Source organism: Ranitomeya variabilis, chromosome 6 (genome assembly GCF_051348905.1).
Source record: "Ranitomeya variabilis isolate aRanVar5 chromosome 6, aRanVar5.hap1, whole genome shotgun sequence".
In the NCBI taxonomy this organism is placed as follows: domain Eukaryota; kingdom Metazoa; phylum Chordata; class Amphibia; order Anura; family Dendrobatidae; genus Ranitomeya; species Ranitomeya variabilis.
The window spans coordinates 410,686,907-410,710,640 of NC_135237.1; the positions used below are offsets into that span (position 1 = coordinate 410,686,907).

Below are 23,734 nucleotides of genomic sequence, written 5' to 3' on the forward strand. Positions count from 1 at the left end.
AACTCTCTTAATCTCCTGGCTCTTACTGAAACCTGGATCCAGCAGTCAGACACCACCACTGCTGCTGCTCTTTCATACGGTGGACTACAATTTTCTCATACCCCAAGATCAGACAACAGAGCAGGTGGAGGCGTTGGTCTGCTCCTCTCACCCAAATGTACCTTCCAAGTTATCCCCCAAGTACCCTCACTTGTATTCCCTTCCTTTGAGGTCCATGCTGTCAGACTCTATGTCCCCTTCTCCATGCGAGTGGCGGTGGTGTATCATCCTCCCGGCCCCTCTCATCAGTTCCTGGATCACTTTGCCACCTGGCTTCCACTCTTTCTCTCCTGTGACACCCCCACCCTTATCATGGGTGATTTCAACATCCCCATTGCTTCTCCCCTCTCCCCATCTGCTTCTCACCTTTTATCTCTAACCTCCTCTTTCGGCCTCTCGCAGCATACTAACTCTCCAACGCATGAAGATGGAAACTCCCTTGACTTGGTCTTCTCCCGGCTTTGCTCAGTGGATGATTTCACAAACTCCCCTCTCCTGCTCTCTGACCACAACCTTCTTTCATTCTCTATCAAGAACTGCCATCCCGCTCAGGTCACCCCCACTTTCCACACTTATAGAAACATACAGGCCATTAACACCAAGAAACTTATGAAGAACTTGCAGTCCTCATTGGCCCCAATCTTCTCCATCTCATGTCCTGATTCTGCTCTGAAGCATTACAGTGAAACCCTGCAAAGTGCCCTGGATGAAGCTGCACCTCCTATACATAGAACAACTCGGCACAGACAGCGACAACCGTGGCACACGCTGCAAACACGTTTCCTGCAGCGGTGCTCCAGGTGCGCCGAACGTCTGCTGAGAAAATCTAATCTACCCGAAGATTTCATCCATTATAAGTTCATGCTAAAAACATACAACTCTGCCCTTCACCTCTCCAAACAAACCTATTTCAACACCCTCATCACCTCACTGTCAAATAACCCTAAACGTCTCTTTGACACTTTCCAGTCCCTACTCAACCCAAGAGAGCAGGCCCCAACCACAGATCTCCGCGCTGACGATCTGGCTAATTACTTCAAAGAAAAAATTGACCACATTCGACAGGAAATCATCTCCCAATCTCTTCATACCATGCACTGTCCTCCCTCCCCCACTTCATCTAGTTCACTCTCTGACTTTGAACCAGTTACAGAAGAAGAAGTAAGCAGGCTCCTTGCATCTTCTCGCCCGACCACTTGCACCAGTGACCCCATTCCGTCACATTTCCTCCAGTCCCTTTCCCCGGCTGTCACCTCTCACCTAACAAAAATATTCACCTTTCAACCTTTCCCTCACTTCCATTATTTTTCCCTCCTCATTTAAGCATGCCATCATACATCCATTACTTAAAAAACCCTCCCTCGACCAAAATTGTGCCGCTAATTATAGACCTGTCTCTAATCTTCCCTTCATCTCCAAACTCCTCAAACGCCTGGTCCACTCCCATCTTACCCGCTATCTCTCAGATAACTCTCTTCTCGACCCTCTTCAATCTGGCTTCCGCTCTTTACACTCTACTGAAACTGTCCTCACTAAAGTCTCTAATGACCTACTTACAGCTAAATCTAATGGTCACTACTCCATGCTAATTCTCTTGGATCTGTCCGCAGCATTCGACACTGTGGATCATCAGCTCCTCCTCACTATGCTCCGCTCCATCGGCCTCAAGGACACCGTTCTCTCTTGGTTCTCCTCCTATCTCTCTGACCGATCCTTCACTGTATGTTTTGCTGGTTCCTCCTCCTCTCACCTTCCCCTTACTGTTGGGGTTCCTCAAGGATCAGTCCTAGGCCCCCTCCTCTTCTCTTTGTATACTGCCCCTATTGGACAAACAATCAGTAGATTTGGTTTCCAGTACCATCTCTATGCTGACGACACCCAATTATACACCTCTTCTCCTGTTATCACACCGACCTTTTTAGAAAACACCAGTGATTGTCTTACCGCTGTCTCTAACATCATGTCCTCCCTCTATCTGAAACTGAACCTGTCAAAAACTGAACTCCTCGTGTTCTCTCCCTCTATTAACCTACCTTTGCCTGACATTGCTATCTCCGTGTGTGGTTCCACCATTACTCCAAAGCAACATGCCCACTGCTTTGGGGTCATCCTTGATTCTGAGCTTTCATTCACCCCCCACATCCGATCACTGGCTCGCTCTTCTTATTTGCATCTCAAAAACATTTCTAGAATTCGCCCTTTTCTTACTTTCGACTCTGCAAAAACTCTTACTGTCTCACTTATTCATTCTCGTCTGGACTATTGTAACTCTCTACTAATCGGCCTCCCTCTTACCAAACTCTCCCCGCTCCAATCTGTCCTGAATGCTGCTGCCAGAATCATATTCCTCACCAACCGTTACACCGATGCCTCTACCTTGTGCCAGTCATTACACTGGCCACCCATCCACTCCAGAATCCAGTACAAAACTACTACCCTCATCCACAAAGCACTCCATGGCTCAGCACCACCCTACATCTCCTCTCTGGTCTCAGTCTACCACCCTACCCGTGCCCTCCGCTCCGCTAATGACCTCAGGTTAGCATCCTCAATAATCAGAACCTCCCACTCCCGTCTCCAAGACTTTACACGTGCTGCGCCGATTCTTTGGAATGCATTACCTAGGTTAATACGATTAATCCCCAATCCCCACAGTTTTAAGCGTGCCCTAAAAACTCATTTGTTCAGACTGGCCTACCGCCTCAATGCATTAACCTAACCATCCCTGTGTGGCCCATTAAAAAAAAAAAATAATAATCAGGTTCCTCTCATCATGTTCTCATACACTTTATGCAGTTAATAGCACTCTGTGTCTGTACTGCTACATACTTAGGCAGTTAACTGGTTCATGCAGCTTTACATGAACAACCGAGCCTTACACTATGGCTGGTCCAAATAACTAAAGCAATTGTTACCATCCACCTCTCGTGTCCCCCCTTTTCCTCATAGTTTGTAAGCTTGCGAGCAGGGCCCTCATTCCTACTGGTATCTGTTTTGAACTGTGATTTCTGTTATGCTGTAATGTCTATTGTCTGTACAAGTCCCCTCTATAAGTTGTAAAGCGCTGCGGAATATGTTGGCGCTATATAAATAAAAATTATTATTATCATTATTATCATTGGCAGATCTGCTGTCTTTTTGCAGGATCAGTTCTCAATCTGATCAGGTTTGATGAACGCTGTATTTATTTTAGGTGTGCAAATGGCTACTTTGGAAACCCATTAGTGCCTGGAGGATCCTGTGTCCCTTGTGACTGTAACGGCAATATTGACCCATTTGTAGATGGACATTGCGATGCATTGACCGGAGAATGTCTTAGATGCATTGGTAATACAGCAGGGCGCCATTGTGAACGATGTGAAGATGGTTTTTATGGTGATGCCATCTTGGCAAAGAATTGCACTGGTAGGTAATTCTAGAACCCATCTGCAAACATATGATTTAAAATAAGCTTAGTATTCATGGTCAGAAGCTTTGGGTCATAAAATTCTGTTCTTATTAATCAGGGGCAGACAGTGACAACTTGGGGCTTCTATCTAAGAAATGTATTTGAGCCCCTATCTCTGTTATGGCACTACGTAGCCACATAGGGACTCCTCTCTTTTTATGGCACTAGAAATGCCACATACAGTAGATGCCAGTCACACACTAGGCATATGTCACCTAGGTGCAGTCACACAATAGACACATGCAATATTAAAGCAAGTCACACACTAGATACATGTTATGAACTAGATAAATGCTTTCTAGTTGCGAGTGAAGCACTAAGCACAAGCCACGTTAACTCAAGTCACACAATCGAAACATAACACATAACATTTGCATGACTAGTGTCTATGAGGAATGTGTCTAGTGTGTGACTGACATGTACAGTAAGTGGCATGAGTCTAGTGCATTACTAGTGTCTATGTGGAATGTGTCAAGTGTGTGACTGACATGTAAGAGGCATATGAGACATGCATTATACACATTCTACATACATGTCAGTCATGCCCTAAACACATGCCACAAAAACACAAGTCGAACACTAGTCAAATGTCCCATAGACGTAGCCATGCACTAAAAACATCCCACATAGACGTAACAATGGACTAAAAACATGCCACGTAGACTTAATCACGTAAGACAGACACCACATTGAAGGGAAGCAGATATGAAATAGACACGTGCCACTTAGATGCCACTCACGCACTAGACACAAGCCACTTACATGCCAGTCACATACCAGACACAAGCCACCTACATGCCATTTGCACACTAGACACATGCCAGTCACGCATTAGACATATGCCACAAGCATGCCAGACACATATTAGACACAAGCCACTTATAAGCCAGTCAAACACTAGTCATAAGCCACAAGTATGCCAGTCACATACTTGACACAAGCCACTTACATATCAGTCACACACTAGACACATGCCACAATCATGCCAGTCACATAGTAGGCTCAAGCCACTTACATGTCAGTCACACACTAGACACATGCCAGTTACACATTAGACATATGCCACAAGCATGCCATTCACCTACTAGACACAAGCCACTTACATATCAGTAACACTATTGACACATGCCACAATCATGCCTGTCACATACTAGACACAAGCCACTTACATGCCAGTCACACACTAGTCATATGCCACAAGTATGCCAGTCACACACTAGACACATGCCAGTCACACATTAGACACATGCCACAATCATGCCTGTCACATACTAGACACAAGCCACTTACATGCCAGTCATACACTAGTCATATGCCACAAGTATGCCAGTCACACACTAGACACATGTCAGTCACACATTAGACATATGCCACAAGCATGCCATTCACCTACTAGACACAAGCCACTTACATGCCAGTCACACACTAGACACATGCCACCATCATGCCAGTCACACACTAGACACATTCCACATAGATGCTAATCATGCGATAGATGCATGCCATACAGTTGTGAGACATGCATTATACACATTTCACATACATGTCAGTCATGCTCTAAACACATGCCGCATAAACACAAGTCTAACACTAGCCAAATGCCACATAGATGTACTCATGCACTAAACACATGCCACATAGACGTAATCACGGAAGACAGCCGACACATGAAAGAGAAGCAGTCATGAAGTAGACACGTGCCACTTAGACGCCACTCACGCACTAGACACAAGCCACTTGCATGCCAGTCACACACTAGACACATGACACAAGCATGCCACTCGCACACTAGACATTTACTCCAAACAAGCCTGTCCCGCTCTAGACAGATGTCACAAGCGTACCAGTCACTAGACACATGCCACAAATGTGCCAGTAACACTAGACATATGCCACAAACATGTCAGTCACACACGATACATGCCATGAATATGCCAGTCACACACTAGATACATGCCACAAATATGCCAGTCACACACTAGATACTGTACATGCCACAAATATGCCAGTCACACACTAGATACATGCCACAAATATGCCAGTAACATACTAGACACATGCCACATATATGCCAGTAACACTAGATACTTGCCACAAATATGCCAGTCACACGCATATATAATGCATTCTATAATGATTATATGTTTTGTTTCAAGCATGCGGATGCCACCCAAATAGCTCCATCTCTGCAGTTTGCCATCATGAAACTGGCTTGTGTGCGTGCAAACCAAATGTATTTGGGAAGCAATGTGATCAGTGTGAGGTAAGAGGCCATTTTTTTGCATACATTTTTAAATTATTTCTGTTCATTTTTAAAGGAAATTATATTGGACTTTTACCATCAATTTATATGTATTGCCTGCCTCTGTTTATATTAATGGTTATCCTCATTTTCTCTCTCCCCAGCCTGGATTCTACAGCTTGACATCTGGCCTCGGCTGCCTACAATGTAACTGTAGCCAATCAGGTTCAATCTCTGAAGTGTGCAATGATGCTGGGCAGTGCCCGTGTGTCGCTGGCGTGGCAGGGAATAAATGCGACATCTGTGCTCATGGGTATTATGGATACAATGATGGTGGCTGCACACGTACGTTATATTAGACATCTTTTCATATGTGTCTGTTAATTGGAATGTAGTATTCAGGATTGTATATTGCCAATCTGGCCACTGCTATATGATTAATGGGTTTGTTACATCCGTGGTGGAGGTGGGGCCCCACTCTCGGCATCCCTGCTATTTAACAGTTTCAAGAGGTTGCAGACCTTTTGACGAGCACCACGTCCTTTATATTCATTGTGTAGTTGTACAGTACAGAGCACTGAAGAAGCCCCAGTCTTGGCCAGACTGCTGCAGACGTGATTGGCAGGGGCTCCAGGAGATGGACTTCCATCAGCCCAAGGGCACATTCACACATCTGTATAAATTGGCCTGAGATTGTCCACAATGCACGGACTGGCCACGGGACTCCCAATCCGAGCGAGACCACTGTATATAGTTCTCTCAGACCGGTTTATTCAGATGTCAAAATGTGCCCAAATAGTGATGACCTTTCTTATGGATATGTAGAGAAGAGGTTAGAGCAGCACAACATGTGAATCCAGGGTAACCAGGTGAATGGTCCACTTGAGCCACCATTAAAAGTTCAGAAAGCAAAAAAGGAAGAGGAGACAGCACTTCCACCTTGATCAAATGTTTTTGTGTCCAATATGCAATATTTCAGCTTATATCTCACCCTTTGTCAAGGCTGTGATGTAACCCGAAACGTTGCATATTGGGAATATTAAACAGCAAATAAATTTGATCAAGGTGGAAGTTCTGTCTCCTCCTCCCATTCTTTATCCTAAAGATAGGCTATCACTTTTAAAAACCTGAATAACACAATAATTTGATTCTGTGTATTTATTTTAGATGCGGGGCTTTCCCTTATGTTCATTACAAACATGTAGTTTTCATTATATGGTCACTAAGATAGCGGTGGCCGAGTAGGTATCCAGTCCATAAAGTATATAGAGAAGCTCAGCTCTCGGTGGTAGGCAGTAGAATAGTGACAGTTTTAATTTAGCAATCCAATTACAAAATATATTGAAGTTTTGGTCCTAAGTTCCAGATCATCTTAAGAATGTCTGTTACATGCTGATGGAGGTCTGGAACTTAGGACCGAATCGTCAATTTATTTTGGAGTTACATACTTCAATTCCAGATGGATCCCCCGGCATCGTCCGTCTGATGTAGTATACTTTATATTTTCAGCTTTTGTGTAAAATGTTTGTGTTTTCTCTAGCTTGCGACTGTGCTCACACACAGAATAACTGCAACCCAAGCACTGGCGAATGTATTTGCCCTCCAAACACCCATGGACCAAAATGTGAATACTGTGATGCCAACTACTGGGGCCATGATCCAGAGCTTGGATGTTTGGTATGAAATAATTACGCTGATTTTTGGAGATGCGTTATGTCAAAATCGAAATCCATCAAATGATAGAACCTAAACTGCTTAGTTTCAAACTCACATCTTTTATTGTCTAATTTCCTGGGGTATGCTTTTATTTTCTGTTGCTTGTTAAACCAGATGTAGACTACTTGAAGCAAACAGTCACTTGAATGGGATTTTCTATTTCTTTGGCTTCTGGATTATTAAAGGTTTTGTCCCCCTCTTTACTAGTTATTTTTAACGGTCCCAGGGTGGTATAAGTGAAAAAAAATCTATACTCACCTTCTGGACCATCACTGCTACTCTACAGTCGCTACAATGTCCCGTCGGTTTAATGCTACCAGCATCCAGCAGGTGGGAATTAGGTGGTCACTGCAGTCAATCAGCGGCCACTGATGGGCAGCAACTTTCTGACTCCATTGTGGGGGATACAGTAACCCAGAGAGCCGCTGGTTTGGGAATGGAGTACAGTTTTTTTTTAAACTATACTGGGTTCATTAAGTATAACTTGTAAAGTAGAGGACAATTTACAAGAAAAAATAAACGCTTGTGGGATAGCTATATAATATATATATTTCTTACTATAAGAACAATATGGTAAGAAATATGTGTGTCTTCTACTGAGAACACATGTATAGATAATGTGGTTCTTCCATTTGACCTCATGGATGGATGTTGTATGAATTTTCTTACTTCGAAGCACAGCACATACAACCCCTGGCAAAAGTTATGGAATCACCGGCCTTGGAGGATGTTCATTCAGCCGTTTAATTTTGTAGAAAAAAGCTTTAAAGGGAAGGTGCCATCAAAATTTTTTTTTTTTACAGCGATTGAAAAAATGTAAAGAATTAATGTTTACATTTTCTTAAAAAATATTATCATTTGTTTTTAATTTAGTAAAATATGAAAAATAATTTTAAAAGGTTTGGCATTTCCACTTTTAACACTAGGGGAGCAGCTAATGAAATTTGACAAAAACCTAGTGTACAACTAGCTCACATTACTGCACTGCAGTAATTATGGGCTGAGTCTGCTGACATGGGTGTGATGTCACTCCTCTCCTCCCCTTCTGGTGTTTGCTAGGGGATGAGAGGATTCAGGAACCCAGTGTGCAGCCATTTTGTTGGTGACTGCAAAGTTATACTGACAAGTAGACAGTCACCGAGGATGGCAGGCAGCAAGGATTCTGGGAGATATGTGGTGGAGGGAGCAGGGTGACAGCAGCACAGAGTATTTCAGGAGAGCAGTGTGCTGGTCTATGGGGGGCACCCTGTTCGGTGCGCGGAGCAGCCAGGGATTGTACATAGAGCGCTGTCTTTTATACACATGGATGGACCGTCTCCTCAGAAATCCAGGAAACATTTCTGCTGATTGATGGCCTGTTCTGATCCAGACTTTGCATGCAAAGACCCCATTCCCCTCCTCAGATCCTGTCCTGGCGATGTGTGAAAGCGAGGTGACAGGCGCAGTCCGGGGTGATGCTGGGAAGGAAATGTAGCCATATAGTAATGATAAACATGAGACCCCTCTCTTCAGCTGCCTTACCAGCCCTCCCCTGAAGGCACCTAACTGGAGGTCATACTGCCCCCTCTATTACCCCAGACCCGCGTGCAGCTGCTCAACCGGAACCACCCTAGATTGGGTCCCCTTTCTGCAGATAATACTTCCATAGTGTTCTCACATAATACCGCCATATAGATCACACATAATATCGCCATATAGATCACTCATAATACCGCCATATAGATCACACATAACGGGGGAGAGGACTGCATAGGAGAGGATTAGATACACAGCTCAACAGTCAGTATCACACAGGACAGTATTAGATACACAGCTCAGTCAGTATCATACCGGATAGGATTAGATACAGGGCTCAGCACAGTATCACATAGGATAGGATTAGATACATGGCTCAGCAGACAGTATCACAGGATAGGATTAGATACACGGCTCAGCAGACAGTATCACACAGGAGAGGATTAGATACACAGCTCAGTCAGTATCACACAGGATAGGATTAGATACATGGCTCAGCACACAGTATCCCACAGTAGAGGATTAGATACACGGCTCAGCACAGTATCACACAGGGTAGGATTAGATACATGGCTCAGTCAGTATCACACAGGATAGGACTAGATACACGGCTCAGCACACAGTATCACACAGGAGAAGATTAGATACACAGCTCAGCACAGTATCACATAGGATTAGATACATGGCTCAGCAGTCTGTATCACACAGGATAGTATTAGATACACAGCTCAGTCAGTATCACACAGGAGAGGATTAGATACACGGCTCTGCACAGTATCACACAGGGTAGGATTAGATACAAGGCTCAACACACTATCACACAGGATAGGATTAGATACATGGCTCAGCAAACAGTATCACACAGGAGAGGATTAGATACACAGCTCAGCACAGTATCACACAGGATAGGATTAGATACATGGCTCAGCAGTCAGAATCACACAGGATAGGATTAGATACATGGCTCAGCAGACTGTATCACACAGGAGAGGATTAGATACACAGCTCAGCAGTCAGTATCACACAGGAGAGGATTAGTTATACAGCTCAGCAGACAGTATCACACAGGATAGGATTAGATACACAGCTCAGCAGACAGTATCACACAGGATAGGATTAGATACACGGCTCAGCAGACAGTATCACACAGGAGAGGATTAGATACACAGCTCAGCACAGTATCACACAGGATAGGATTAGATACACAGCTCAGACAGTATCACACAGGAGAGGATTAGATACACGGCTCAGCACACAGTATCACACAGGAGAGGATTAGATACACAGTCAGCACAGTAAGGGTATGTGCACACGTCCGGATTTCTTGCAGAAATTTCCTGAAGAAAACCGGAAATTTTCTGCAAGAAATCCGCATTTTTTTTTTTGCGGTTTTTTTCCGTTTTTTTCGCGTTTTTTTTTAGCATTCTGCAAGCGTAATTAGCTTGCAGAATGCTAAAGTTTTCCAAGCGATCTGTAGCATCACTTGGAAAACTGACTGACAGGTTGGTCACACTTGTCAAACATAGCGTTTGACAAGTGTGACCAACTTTTTACTATAGATGCTGCTTTTGCAGCATCTATAGTAAAAGATAGAATGTTTAAAAATAATAAAAAAAATAAAAAAATGCTTATACTCACCCGCAGACAGCTGATCTCCTCACCGGCGTCCGTTCCGTATAGCTGGTCTGTGCGCGCAGGACCTTCCATGACGTCGCGGTCACGTGAGCGGTCACATGACCGGTCTCGACCAATCACAGGACCGTGACGTCTTCGGCAGGTCCTTCACCGCACACCAGCTACAGGAACCGAAGCGACAGCATGCAGCTGAGAGGCGGGAAGACATCGAGGGTGAGTATATCACTATTTTTTATTTTAATTCTTATTTTTTGACCAATTATATGGTGCCCAGTGCGTGGAGGAGAGTCTCCTCTCCTCCACCCTGGGTACCAACCGCACATAATCTGCTTACTTCCCGCATGGTGTGCACAGCCCCGTGCGGGAAGTAAGCAGATCAATGGACTCCCAGTTGTGCGGAATCCCCTGCAATTCCGCATTTTAATGAACATGTTGCTTTTTTTTCCGCGATGCGATTTTTTCGCGGAAAAAAGGCTACATTTGCACAAAAAATGCGGAATACACTGAAAATAATAAGAGGCATATGTAGGCGTTTTTTTCGCGTTTTTATCACGTTTTTATAGCGAAAAAACGCGAAAAAAATGCGAAAAATCCTGAACGTGTGCACATGGCCTAACACACATGGGAGGAGATACACTGCTCAGAGTCAGCACCACAAGGGATAGGATTAGATTACCTCTCCCCCTCCCCACTGATACTTCACGGCTTAGTCCTTTCTCCCTCCTGTCCTTGGTCTCCTCCTCCTATAACTGCAGGGCTCCTGCGATTATCCTGGGAAGCTGCCGGAGCTCACAGATGCAGTGTGAGCTCCAGGAAGATGGAGCTGATCTCCTGCCTCTGCTGTGCTGTGGACGGCTCAGGGGGCGTGGCCAGATCCCAGCAGGGAGCAGCACAATGAAAACTATAGTGTCGGGAGCCGACCGCAGATCTCTATGCCCAGGGCTGCCGTAATTGCAGAGTGTAAGTGTCGTGTGCTTCACTTACACTCCTGCAAAGCAAAATGGCGGCGCCCAGTGGCTGAAAAAAAAATTAATAATAAAAAAAATGTTAAAGTTAAAAAAAGGAAATTTGTATGAAAAATTATTGTTTATATAAACAATTATTTTTAATACAAAAAATAAAATGCGGCACCTTTCCTTTAAACACTAACAAACACTAAAAGAAATCAAGAACAAAAAATGTGGTAGTCAGTAATGGTTACTTTTTTTAACCAAGCATAGGGGAAAAATTATGGAGTCACTCAATTCTGAGGAAACAATTATGGAATCACCCTGTAAATTTTCATACCCAAAAATAACACCTGCATCAAATTAGATCTGCTCATTAGTCTGCATCTAAAAAGGAATGATCACACCTTGGAGAGCAGTTGCACCAAGTGGATTGACATGAATCATGGCTCCAACACGAGAGATGTCAATTGAAACAAAGGAGAGGATTATCAAACTCTTAAGGCCCCGTCACACATAGCGATTTACCAACGATCACGACCAGCGATACGACCTGGCCGTGATCGTTGGTAAGTCGCTGTGTGGTCGCTGGGGAGCTGTCACACAGACAGCTCTCTCCAGCGACCAACGATCAGGGGAACGACTTCGGCATCGTTGAAACTGTCTTCAACGATGCCGAAGTCCCCCTGCAGCACCCGGGTAACCAGGGTAAACATCGGGTTACTAAGCGCAGGGCCGCGCTTAGTAACCCGATGTTTACCCTGGTTACCAAAAAAAAACAAACAGTACATACTCACCATCTGATGTCCGTCAGGTCCCTTGCCGTCTGCTTCCTGCTCTGACTGAGTGCCGCCGTACAGTGAGAGCAGAGCGCAGCGGTGACGTCACTGCTGTGCTGTACTTTCACTTTCACTTTGCGGCGCTCAGTCAGTGTGGGAAGCAGACGGCAAGGGACCTGACGGACATCAGATGGTGAGTATGTACTGTTTGTTGTTTTTTACATTTACGCTGGTAACCAGGGTAAACATCGGGTTACTAACCAGGGCCCTGCGCTTAGTAACCCGATGTTTACCCTGGTTACCAGTGAAGACATCGCTGGATCGGTGTCACACACACCGATTCAGCGATGTCAGCGGGACCTCAACGACCAAAAAACGGTCCAGGCCATTCCGACACGACCAGCGATCTCGCAGCAGGGGCCTGATCGCTGGTACGTGTCACACATAGCGAGATCGCTACTGAGGTCGCTGTTGCGTCACAAAACTTGTGACTCAGCAGCGATCTCGCTAGCGATCTCGCTATGTGTGACGGGGCCTTTAAGATGGTAAATCATCACGCAATGTTGCAAAAGTTTTTGGTTGTTCACAGTCAGCTGTGTCTAAAATCTGTACCAAATACAAACAACATGGGAAGGTTGTTAAAGGCAAACATACTGGTAGACCAAGGAAGACATCAAAGCGTCAAGACCGGAAACTTAAAGCAATATGTCTCCAAAACAGCAAATGCACAACAAAACAAATGAGGAACGAATGGGTGGAAACTAGAGGCAACGTCTGTGACCGGACTGTAAGAAATCACCTAAAGGAAATGGGATTTACATGCAGAAAAGCTAAACGAACACCTAAACAGAAAAAAACAAGGTTACAATGGGCTAAGGAAAAGCAATCGTGGCCTGTGGATGACTGGATGAAAGTCATATTCAGTGATGAATCACAAATGTGCATTGGGCAAGGTGATGATGCTGGAACTTTTGTTTGGTGCCATTCCAATGAGATTTATAAAGATGACTGAACAGAAAATGCAAATTTCCACAGTCATTGATGATATGGGGCTGCATGTCAGGTCTAGCCACTGGGGAGATGGCTGTCATTACATCTTCAATAAATGCACAAGTTTATGTTGATATTTTGGACACTTTTCTTATCCCATCAATTGAAAGGATGCTTGGGGATGATTAAATTATTTTTCAAGATGATAATGCATCCTGCCATAGAGCAAAAACTGTGAAATCATTCCTTGAAAAGAGACACATAAGGTCAATGTCATGGCCTGCAAATAGTCCGGATCTCAATCCAATTGAAAATCTTTGGTGGAAGTTGAAGAAAATGGTCCATGACAAGGCTCCAACCTGCAAAGCTGATCTGGCAACAGCAATCAGAGAAAGTTGGAGCCAGATTGATGAAGAGTACTGTGACACTCATTAAGTCCATGCCTCAGAGACTGCAAGCTGTTATAAAAACCAGAGGTGGTGCAACAAAATACTCGTGATGTGTTGGAGCGGTTTTTTTTGTTTGTTTGTTTTTCATGATTCCATAATTTTTTCCTCAAAATTGAGTGATTCCATAATTTTTCCCCTATGCTTTGTTAAACAAAAAGTAACCATTACTCACTACCACATTTTTTGTTCTTGATTTCTTTAGTGTTTCTTAAAGCCAGAAAGTTGCCATTTGAAATGACTTTAGTTTTGTGCCATGTCTGTGATCTGCTTTTTTTCTACAAAATTAAACAACTGAATGAACATCCTCCAAGGCCGGTGATTCCATAATTTTTCCAAGGGTTGTACTTCAAACTGACAGCACTTTATAAAGTATCATAACTTTTTTTGCTTTTTACTAACCTAACCTTTGCACAAAATCTTCCCATAAAGACAACATGGCTGGACACAGATAGACGAGGGCCCCTGTACAAATACAGTATATGGGCCCTTTTCAGTCCAATAATGTGTCTGTGACAGAAGCTTTTAGCTGTTTTGGAGGTAGAAGTGGGCCCCCTTACCTCTTGTACCTGCCTAGGTTACACCTATAGTTTGTCTGCCTCAACGGTACTTTTAAAGATTGAGCTTAGTAAATGCATTGAATTTCAAAACTTTAAAGGGGACGTTTCATCAAAATTTTCACATTAAGATGGCCACAAGATGTCACAGTAGCTACAAAGTGGAATTAATTTTTTTTTTTCATTTCGTCTCTCCGTTGCATAGATTTTAGCAATCAAAGTATTTGGTACTGAACGAGTTAACTTTGTTTTAGTCAAAGTGGATAGTTTTCACTGGAGGTGTGTACTTCTCCCTGTATGATACTGACCAATCATAAGCAGGCATCAACACTCAAAGTAAAGAAGAACATGCCCCCACCACAGCTTAGAGAAGGTGTCTCATGAGGTGTGTGAGATGTAGTGATACAGCTGTGATCTCCTGGTCTAACCTCCTGCATGATTATCACATTTAGCATGGCAGGACAGTCCTCAGACAACTATTAATAACCTCAGAAAACCATTAATAACCTCATTGATAGCAGACAAGACATCTAAGTGCTTGTATTTTTCTGCCTGGGGTACTCGGAACTAGGCCGGTTCTTAAAGGGATGTGTCTCAGTCGCTGTGACCCAGTCCGTGGCCCTGGGCATCCAATAAAAGGAGGCACAGTATATGGAAGTAAAGTCTATGGTAGTAGAGTTCGTGATGCCACCTGTGGTATTCGGTCAGGGATGACCGACGCTGCTTAAAGGGGTCCTCTGGGGATGATGGTACGGCAGCAGGGATGGTATGACTTCCCACAGGTAAAGCTTAATCCCCAGGGCTCCCGGTGTAGTTGGCAAAAATGGTGTAGTGCCAGAAAGAATTAGAGGACACAAGGTTGCAGTCTCTTTACCTTTTACTGATATGAAGCAGCCAGAGTCCAGGGTAAAGATCACAGGTGATGGTGCGGTCCGGCCAGCTTGGAAGCGATTCAGGGATCCCCTGGCCAGGTGGGGTTGGAAGCCTTCCTTTCGGCGCTGTGTTGAAGTCCCCTGCTGCCTAAGGCTTCACACAAGGTCCTCATTTCCTCTCTGTCCCTTTTGGTAGAACACTACCGGCATGGCAGGCAACTCGTGCAATTTTACAGGTGTCTCTAGTTATGACTCTGGGCTATATGTGTTGCTGTGCCTTCGGGTGTTAATGGTGGACAGTCGACTTGCAATCTCCTGTCCGCCGGTTTCTGCTGTGGGGCATAGACTTACCCCCACAACCTCGGTCTTCCGGCCACAGCTTTCCACTCTCAGACTCTCTCTGTCTGACTCCTCTCTCCTCACTCTCCTCTCACAATCTCACCTAACTCCTCCTCCAGCCAGAATTTATATAGAGAAGTCACCCTCAAACCGGGTTTAGAGCTCCCCCTTCTGGCCTGGAGTCAGAACAGTGTTGCATGTACTTGTTACCTGTTAAAGGGATCCTTCCTCGCTTCCAGGCATGGCATCACCCTCCCTGTGAGGAAGGCAATACCACTGTAACAACCGGTTACCTGGGGTGTTACATAAGTGTTGTTTCCATTTTTCACCATTTACATATCATGACCTTGTCTATCGTCCCTGTAATTTCTATAATTCAACAGCTTTTCCCTCTTGGTGCTGCAATTTTAAAGTTGAGAATTGTGTATATACATTTTAAGGAATTTAAGCAAAATATTAAAGGTAGTTCATAAATTAGTCATGAATTGTTATAGGGATCAATGAATGGCTCCAGCATTAGTGATGAGCGAATGTACTCGTTATTCAAGATATCTCGAACGTGCTCTGGTGTCCTCCAAGTATTTTTTAGTGCTCGGAGATTTAGTTTTTCTTGCCGCAGCCGAATGATTTACATCTGTTAGCCAGCATAAGTACATGTGGGGGTTGCCTGGTTGCTAGGGAATCCCCACATGTACTTATGCTGGCTAACAGATGTAAATCATTCAGCTGCGGCAAGAAAAACTAAATCTCCGAGCACTAAAAAATACTCGGAGGACCCTCGAGCATGCTCGAGAAATCTCGAGTAACGAGTATATTCGCTCATCACTATCCAGCATCCTTGATGTCAGTGAATACTATATATGTAACATTCACTAATAGTGTGGGAGGTGACGCTGAACCACCATGAATATGGCATTATCTGATAAAATGGTTAGCTGTGTGATTTAGTTCATTAGCCAAGCCATGACTTTCTACTATGGCTAATGACTAATGAAGAGGGAGAGAAGGGGGCTGTCTTAGGTAATGAACTGAGATGGACAGCCATCCCCCTTTGAACACTTGACAGGTCACACGCTGTCGCAGGGAGTGGAGACAGCTATTACTGTACTTTCATTCTATAATAGTGTGCTTTGTTATAAAGGGGTGGGCTGTCAGGGTCAGTTCAGTAGCTAAGCCAGCCTCCTTTTTCCTCCATATCTAATGTACAAATGTATAGAGGCTGAGAATGTTCCTTAGTAAATTTTAATATGCTGACAACAACCCACACATCCCCTTCAGTTACTATATGCTTATTTTAATATATAGGTAATAAATGTTGAATTATAGTACATTATTCCTGTACAAACCTATTGAAGTTACTATTGTTAGGTATTTAAAGGAATACTCCAGCCATGGAAGATGTTTTTGAAAACAACTTTGAATGTTATCAAATAAGAAAAGAAGTCTTGCTTGTTCACAATTCTGATCATCCCCTTCTCTGTTTCCGGCACTCCCTCATCCTATTTGGTCTCTGTAATTCCTGATCCAGCCATGATGTACCATTGTACATTAGGAAATGGGACCGCTGCTGCCAGTCACTGGTTGTAGATGTTCACAGAAGCATCAGTCACATTTCTGATTTGGGACATAACGGATGGAGTAGGAACTACAAAGACCAGCAGGGTGCTGGAATACATCAGACCTGAGCAGCGGAGTATCTCTGTATAGTTTCTAAGTAGAGAACTGTTGTCGTATGCATACACAAGGTTACTTATTCTACTCTGAATAATTGTAGGACTGCAACTGCAGCAGGGAAGGGTCGAGCCGGCTCCAGTGTGACCTTACAACTGGTCAGTGCCCATGCAGAGAGGAGTTTGGTGGGCAGACCTGCAATGCTTGTCTATTCGGATACAGAAAATACCCCAGTTGTATTGCTTGTGACTGTGATGCCAAAGGAACCCAGTCTGCTTGGTGCGATGATAAGCAGAAAGTATGCAGCTGTGAAGAAGAATCCGGTGCCTGTGCTTGCAAGGTTAGGAACACAGTAATAAGTGTAGACCATTGATCTGTAGGTTACACTGATGTCTATGTGAGCAGCTGCTGCACTGGCAATCCAAAAGATAAATTCCTAGTCAGACACTGCCATCCACTGGACAAGTCCTGTAAACACTCATTTCTTCTGTATTTTATTATAGAACCAGAAGCTAACATCACTCTCCATGGAAGTGTAAGATTAGGAGAAATTACTGTAAAGCCTAATGTGGATTGGTATTCAGATTTCATAATCCAAACTGCATACATCATTAAGTAGATATCTCAGACTGTTAGGGCTGGTGTGCTTATATTGAAAATCCTTTTAGGAATGAGTGCATTATTTTTTGTGAAAGTTTCCCTGCCTAATATTAAGTATTTAGGAGTCTAGTCCCAATTGGACTCACTATATGGATTATCTTAATTTGAAGATTATATGTCCATTCTGGAAAGGATCATCAATGTAAGTACACCAGTCTCGTCAGGCCTAAGAGCTATTTACTAATGTATGAAGTTTGTATTGTGAAATCTGGTGACAGATCAGCTTTGGGGATGGGGGATTTACATACCTTCACTTAATATTACAGTGTGATCAATGACACGAAATATAGATACTGCTGTAGATTTTGCATCATGGCGCAAAAACTTAAATTTTACACGACTTGGACAGTTTTCTGAGCTCCCGAGTCACTAAAGTAAGACTATATAACTACAATGAAACATCTTTGTCTTTCATGACCAAACTGATCTGATTCTATTCTTTATACTTTAATCGTCCTATAGTGGTCTATATACATTACTGATAAGCCAGTGAGGGTAAGGCTGTGTGCACTCTTTGCGTTTTTGCTGTGCAGATTTTTCATAAAACCTGAAGGATTTCCTAATAGCAGTAAAGTGAATGAGAATCCTTAGGTCTCGTGCACATGATGCTTATTTGTGACTTGCAGATTTCGTGCAGATATAAATCTGTATCATGTCAATTCTTTCAGTGTTTTTGCTGCGGACTTCACCCATACTAATGAGTGGGGAAAAATCTGCACCAAAAAACGCAAGTAAAAGACGCAACAAAAATGCAGCATAAACATGTGTTTTGCCACTGTGTTTTTCCTGCAAAAAATGCAGAAATTTCAGGACCAAATAGTTAACGTGTGCATATACCCTAAGCCCTAGGGATTAGCAACAACTTACAAGTCATCTCCTGTGACCATCAAAGCAAAGCTCTTTGTCAATATCTATACTATCTTCTCGCCCGACCACTTGCACCAGTGACCCCATTCCGTCACATCTCCTACAGTCCCTTTCCCCAGCTGTCACCTCTCATTTAACAAAAATATTCAACCTTTCTCTTTCTTCCGGTATCTTTCCCTCCTCATTTAAGCATGCCATCATACATCCACTCGATCAAAACTGTGCCGCTAATTATAGACCTGTCTCTAATCTTCCCTTCATCTCTAAACTTCTCGAACGCCTGGTCCACTCCCGTCTTACCCGCTATCTCTCGGATAACTCTCTTCTCGACCCTCTTCAATCTGGTTTCCGCTCTTTACACTCTACTGAAACTGCCCTCACTAAAGTCTCTAATGATCTACTAACAGCTAAATCTAATGGTCACTACTCCATGCTAATTCTCTTGGATCTCTCCGCAGCATTCGACACTGTGGTTCATCAGCTCCTCCTCACTATGCTCCACTCCATTGGCCTCAAGGACACCGTTCTCTCCTGGTTCTCCTCCTATCTCTCTGATCACTCCTTCACTGTATGTTTTGCTGGTCCCTCCTCCTCTCACCTTCCCCTTACTGTTGGGGTTCCTCAAGGATAAGTCCTAGGCCCCCTCTTCTTCTCTTTGTATACTGCCCCCATTGGACAAACAATCAGTAGATTTGGGTTCCAGTACCATCTCTATGCTGATGACACCCAATTATACACTTCTTCTCCTGATCTCACGCCTGCCTTTTTAGAAAACACCAGTGATTGTCTTACCGCTGTCTCTAACATCATGTCCTACCTCTATCTGAAACTGAAAGTGTCAAAAACTGAACTCCTCGTGTTCTCTCCCTCTACTAACCTATCTTTGCCTGACATTGCCATCTCCGTGTGTGGTTCCACCATTACTCCCAAGCAGCATGCCCACTGCCTTGGGGTCATACTTCATTCCGAGCTTTCATTCACCCCCCACATCCGATCACTGGCTCGCTCTTCTTATCTGCATCTCAAAAACATTTCTAGAATTCGCCCTTTTCTAACTTTCGACTCTTACTGTTTCACTCATTCATTCTCGTCTGGACTATTGTAACGCTTTCCTAAACGGCCTCCCTCTTACCAAACTCTCCCCTCTCCAATCTGTACTGAATACTGCTGCCAGGATTATATTCCTCACCAACCGTTACACCGATGCCTCTACCCTGTGCCAGTCATTACACTGGCTACCCATCCACTCCAGAATCCAGTACAAAACTATTACCCTCATTCCCATAGCACTCCATGGCTCAGCACCACCCTACATCTTCTCCCTGTTCTCAGCACACTACCCTACCTGTGCTCTCCGTTCTTCTAATGATCTGAGGTTAGCATCCTCAATAATCAGAACCTCCCACTCCCGTCTCCAAGACTTTTCACGTGCTTCGCCAATTCTTTGGAATGCACTACCCAGGATAATACGATTAATCCCCAATCCCCACAGTTTTAAGCGTGCCCTAAAAACGCACTTGTTCAGACTGGCCTACCGCCTCAATGCATTAACCTAACTATCCCTGTGTTGCCCATTCATATAAGTTAAATCAAAATCAGGTTCCTCTCATCATGTTCTCATACACTTTATGCAGTTAATAGCACTCTGTGTCTGTACTGCTACATACTTAGGCAGTTAACTGGTTCATGCAGCTTTACGTGAACACCCGATCCTTACACTATGGCTGGTCCGAACAACGAAAGCAATTGTTACCATCCACCTCTCGTGTCTCCCCTTTTCCTCATAGCTTGTAAGCTTGTGAGCAGGGCCCTCATTCCTACTCGTATCTGTTTTGAACTGTGATTTCTGTTATGCTGTAATCTCTATTGTCTGTACAAGTCCCCTCTATAATTTGTATAGCGCTGCGGAATATGTTGGCGCTATATAAATAAAATTATTATTATTATTTATTATTATACTTTCTCAGTCCTCAACTCAATCCACAGGATTTGTCAGTATTTGGTTAAGGCCACGGTCACACTAGCAGTATTTGGTCAGTTTTTTACCTCAGTATCTGTAAGCCAAACCCAGGAGTGGGTGATAAATGCAGAAGTGGTGATGTGTCTCTATTATACTTTTCCTCTGACTGTTCCTCTCCTGATTTTGGCTTACAAATACTGAGGTAAAATACTGACCAAAAACTGACCGTGTGAGCGTGGCCTTAGATTAGTTTTTACAGTAATATTACCAATGTTGATGTCTGGGTGGTTATTATCCAATCTGTACATGTGCGATTCCTATGTAATATGTCTTTACTGTATGTAAGAATCTCTTCTGTTACAGGAAAATGTCTTTGGAAGTCATTGTAATGAATGTAAAGGCGGGACCTTTGCCCTTCGCACTGATAACCCTCTGGGTTGCTCTCCGTGCTTCTGTTCTGGGATGTCCCAGCTGTGTGCAGAGATTGAAGACTATGTGCACATCCCGGTAAGTCTTTTATATATTATTTATTCAGCATACAGACATATGATATTGATTTATAAATCAGATAATATATAGAATACTGTAATAGTCACTTAAATACATTCACAAAAGTAATATGGCGCTGGCATACCGTATACAACTTTTCAGGGCATTTCTTTTAGGCTAGAATTCAATTTTGCAGTTGGGTTTTCTTACATTTTCTGCAGCGTTCGCTTTCTGTAGCCTCTGTGTTGTGCTGTCTATTGTGGCTGCAGAATGAGTTAACTGAATTTCCGTCAGTCCGCTGTGATGGTCTGAAGTGGAGGGTGAACTCTTTTATCTGACTTTTTCTGAGCTCCTCTTAGCTGATGTATGACCACAGACCACATTAAAGTTGAATGCAAAGAGCCTGTAAAAAGCAAACAGAGCAACATTTCTAATGAAACCCAATTGTAAAAATTATTTTAGCCCCGTGTATTTAAAGGGGTATTCCCTGTAGCAGGTATAATAATAGTAATATTATCAATACTGTCAATTTGAAATATCATTTAGTTCTTCTGATAACCTATGTCGCTTACCCATGTGCAGGGCATTGCAGGACCTTAGGTATCCATGATTACAATTACTCCCTACTAACTTTCACTATATGAGGGGTCGTAATCATGGATACCTAAGGTTCTGCAATGCCCTGTACATAGAGCAAGCAACATAGGTTATCAGGAGAACTATACTACATTTCTAATTGGAGGTATTTGCTAATATTACTTTTATTACACATGCTACATATTGGGATAGGATCTTGGAGATGGCAATTCCCGTTTAAGCAAATAGGAAATGTGTCCTCACAGGTGAACGACCCTTTTAAGCCTTATATAATTGTAAGATCTCATTAAATGTGTTATAGATCTCCCTGATCCCGGCACAGTCCGTTCTCCATGTGGTATCTCTGGGTAATATGACCGGCACTACAGATGGAGTGTTTTCTGAGGAGGTCGATATGCTGCTCGATGCATCGGTCATACGGCAGACCCTCTTATCAGATACGTTTTATTGGCGGTTACCAGAGCAGTTCCTTGGCGATAAGGTTAGTAAAATGCCTCAATAGGTGAATCCTCAAAAATGTGTCTTACTTCTATATAAAACATATCATTTTAAGATTTACTTTTTGCAGTATATGTTGATTTTCATCTTTCTTTCTGATCATGTATTTGGGAACATTTGACATTTTATATAAATGTAATATTTGCATATTGTTTTGCCTTGTGACAGCTGACGGCCTATGGAGGGTCAATGACGTATGTTATCACATATTATGCACTTGCTGACTCCGGTCCTTCAGATTTGGAGCCTCACATTATAATGGGCGGCGGACACCTCAAGAAGCTGACTATTTATATGAATAAACCGAGTCCTGCTATTGGGATTAGGAGCGAGATGACAATCCACATGAGGGAGGTAAGAACTATGTATAATATGACTTCTAAGTGCAGTCATTTATCAGGATTATCTAAAGAAGCGTCCCAGGTACCCCACTGTTAGACAGCAGAGGCCAGTGACCTTAGGGGGTATCTAGAAATCCCAAAATGGGTTATCCTGTGTAAATAGTGAAGCATTATCATACAGTGCAGGTATTGGAGGGCTGGAATTAGTTTTCTGATTGCATTGTGGTTGAATTTCATGAAGCATAAACACTTTTTAACCCCTTAACGACCGCCGATTCGCCTTTTAACGGCGGCAATTAAGAGTACTTAAACCACTGTGGAAAAAGTGAATAGCGCCCCCCAGAGTCGGATTTTCTCTGGGGTAGCCGAGTTGCAATCGCCGGTAATTAACCGTTTACCGGCGATCGCAACATCAAAAAAACCCGCGATTTGCCATTAATTTCTCTGTCCCGATCGCCCCCCAATACTCACCTGTCTCCCCCGGTGCTCCTTGTGGCTCCCGATGGGCGCCACCATCTTGTTCAGGGAAAAAAATGCCAGCCGGCACCCGGAAGATCTTTGGGGTCTCGGCTGCCGGGGGTAGCCGAGACCCCAAAGAACATAATCAAGGACGGTTTTTACCGACCCTTGTTTTGCGATCGCCGGTAATTAACCGTTTACCGGCGGCCGCAAAAAAAAAAAGCGATGTCATTCTCTGTCCTCTGATGTGATCGCACATCAGAGGACAGAGAAATAGGGGGATTCGGGGACCCTGTTATACTTACCGGTGTCCCTGGGTCCTCCTGCTTCCTCTCCTGGCCGCCGGCTTCTTGCTCCGGTAAGAAAATGGCGGGCGCATGCGCAGTGCGCCCGCCGTGATCTGCCGGCCGGCAGAGGAAGATTCTTCCTCTTGTTTTATTTTGGTCACTGCGAGATCTTTTCACAGTGATCAAAATAAAAAAAATAGTAAATAACCCCCCCTTTATCACCCCTTAGTTAGGAAAAAGTAATAAAATAAAAAAAATGTATGTATTTCTATTTTCCAATTAGGGTATATGGGGTATATGGGGTATCGGCATACTCGGAACAAATTGCACAACAACTTTTGTGGTTCATTTTCTCTTTTTACACTTGTGAAAATAAAAAA

General features: G+C 43.5%; 1 protein-coding gene across 1 annotated transcript in view; it reads left to right on the forward strand.

Annotated features, from left to right (window-relative positions):
* The window catches only part of LAMA1 (laminin subunit alpha 1), a 236,431-nt gene that overhangs the window by 117,574 nt on the left and 95,123 nt on the right, over positions 1–23,734 (forward strand). The window contains exons 19-26 of the mRNA XM_077270228.1: positions 3,233–3,444; positions 5,644–5,750; positions 5,894–6,074; positions 7,270–7,406; positions 17,300–17,536; positions 21,047–21,190; positions 22,071–22,250; positions 22,436–22,621. Of these exons, the coding sequence (XP_077126343.1) occupies positions 3,233–3,444; positions 5,644–5,750; positions 5,894–6,074; positions 7,270–7,406; positions 17,300–17,536; positions 21,047–21,190; positions 22,071–22,250; positions 22,436–22,621 (1,384 nt within the window). The remainder of the gene's footprint in view (positions 1–3,232; positions 3,445–5,643; positions 5,751–5,893; positions 6,075–7,269; positions 7,407–17,299; positions 17,537–21,046; positions 21,191–22,070; positions 22,251–22,435; positions 22,622–23,734) is intronic.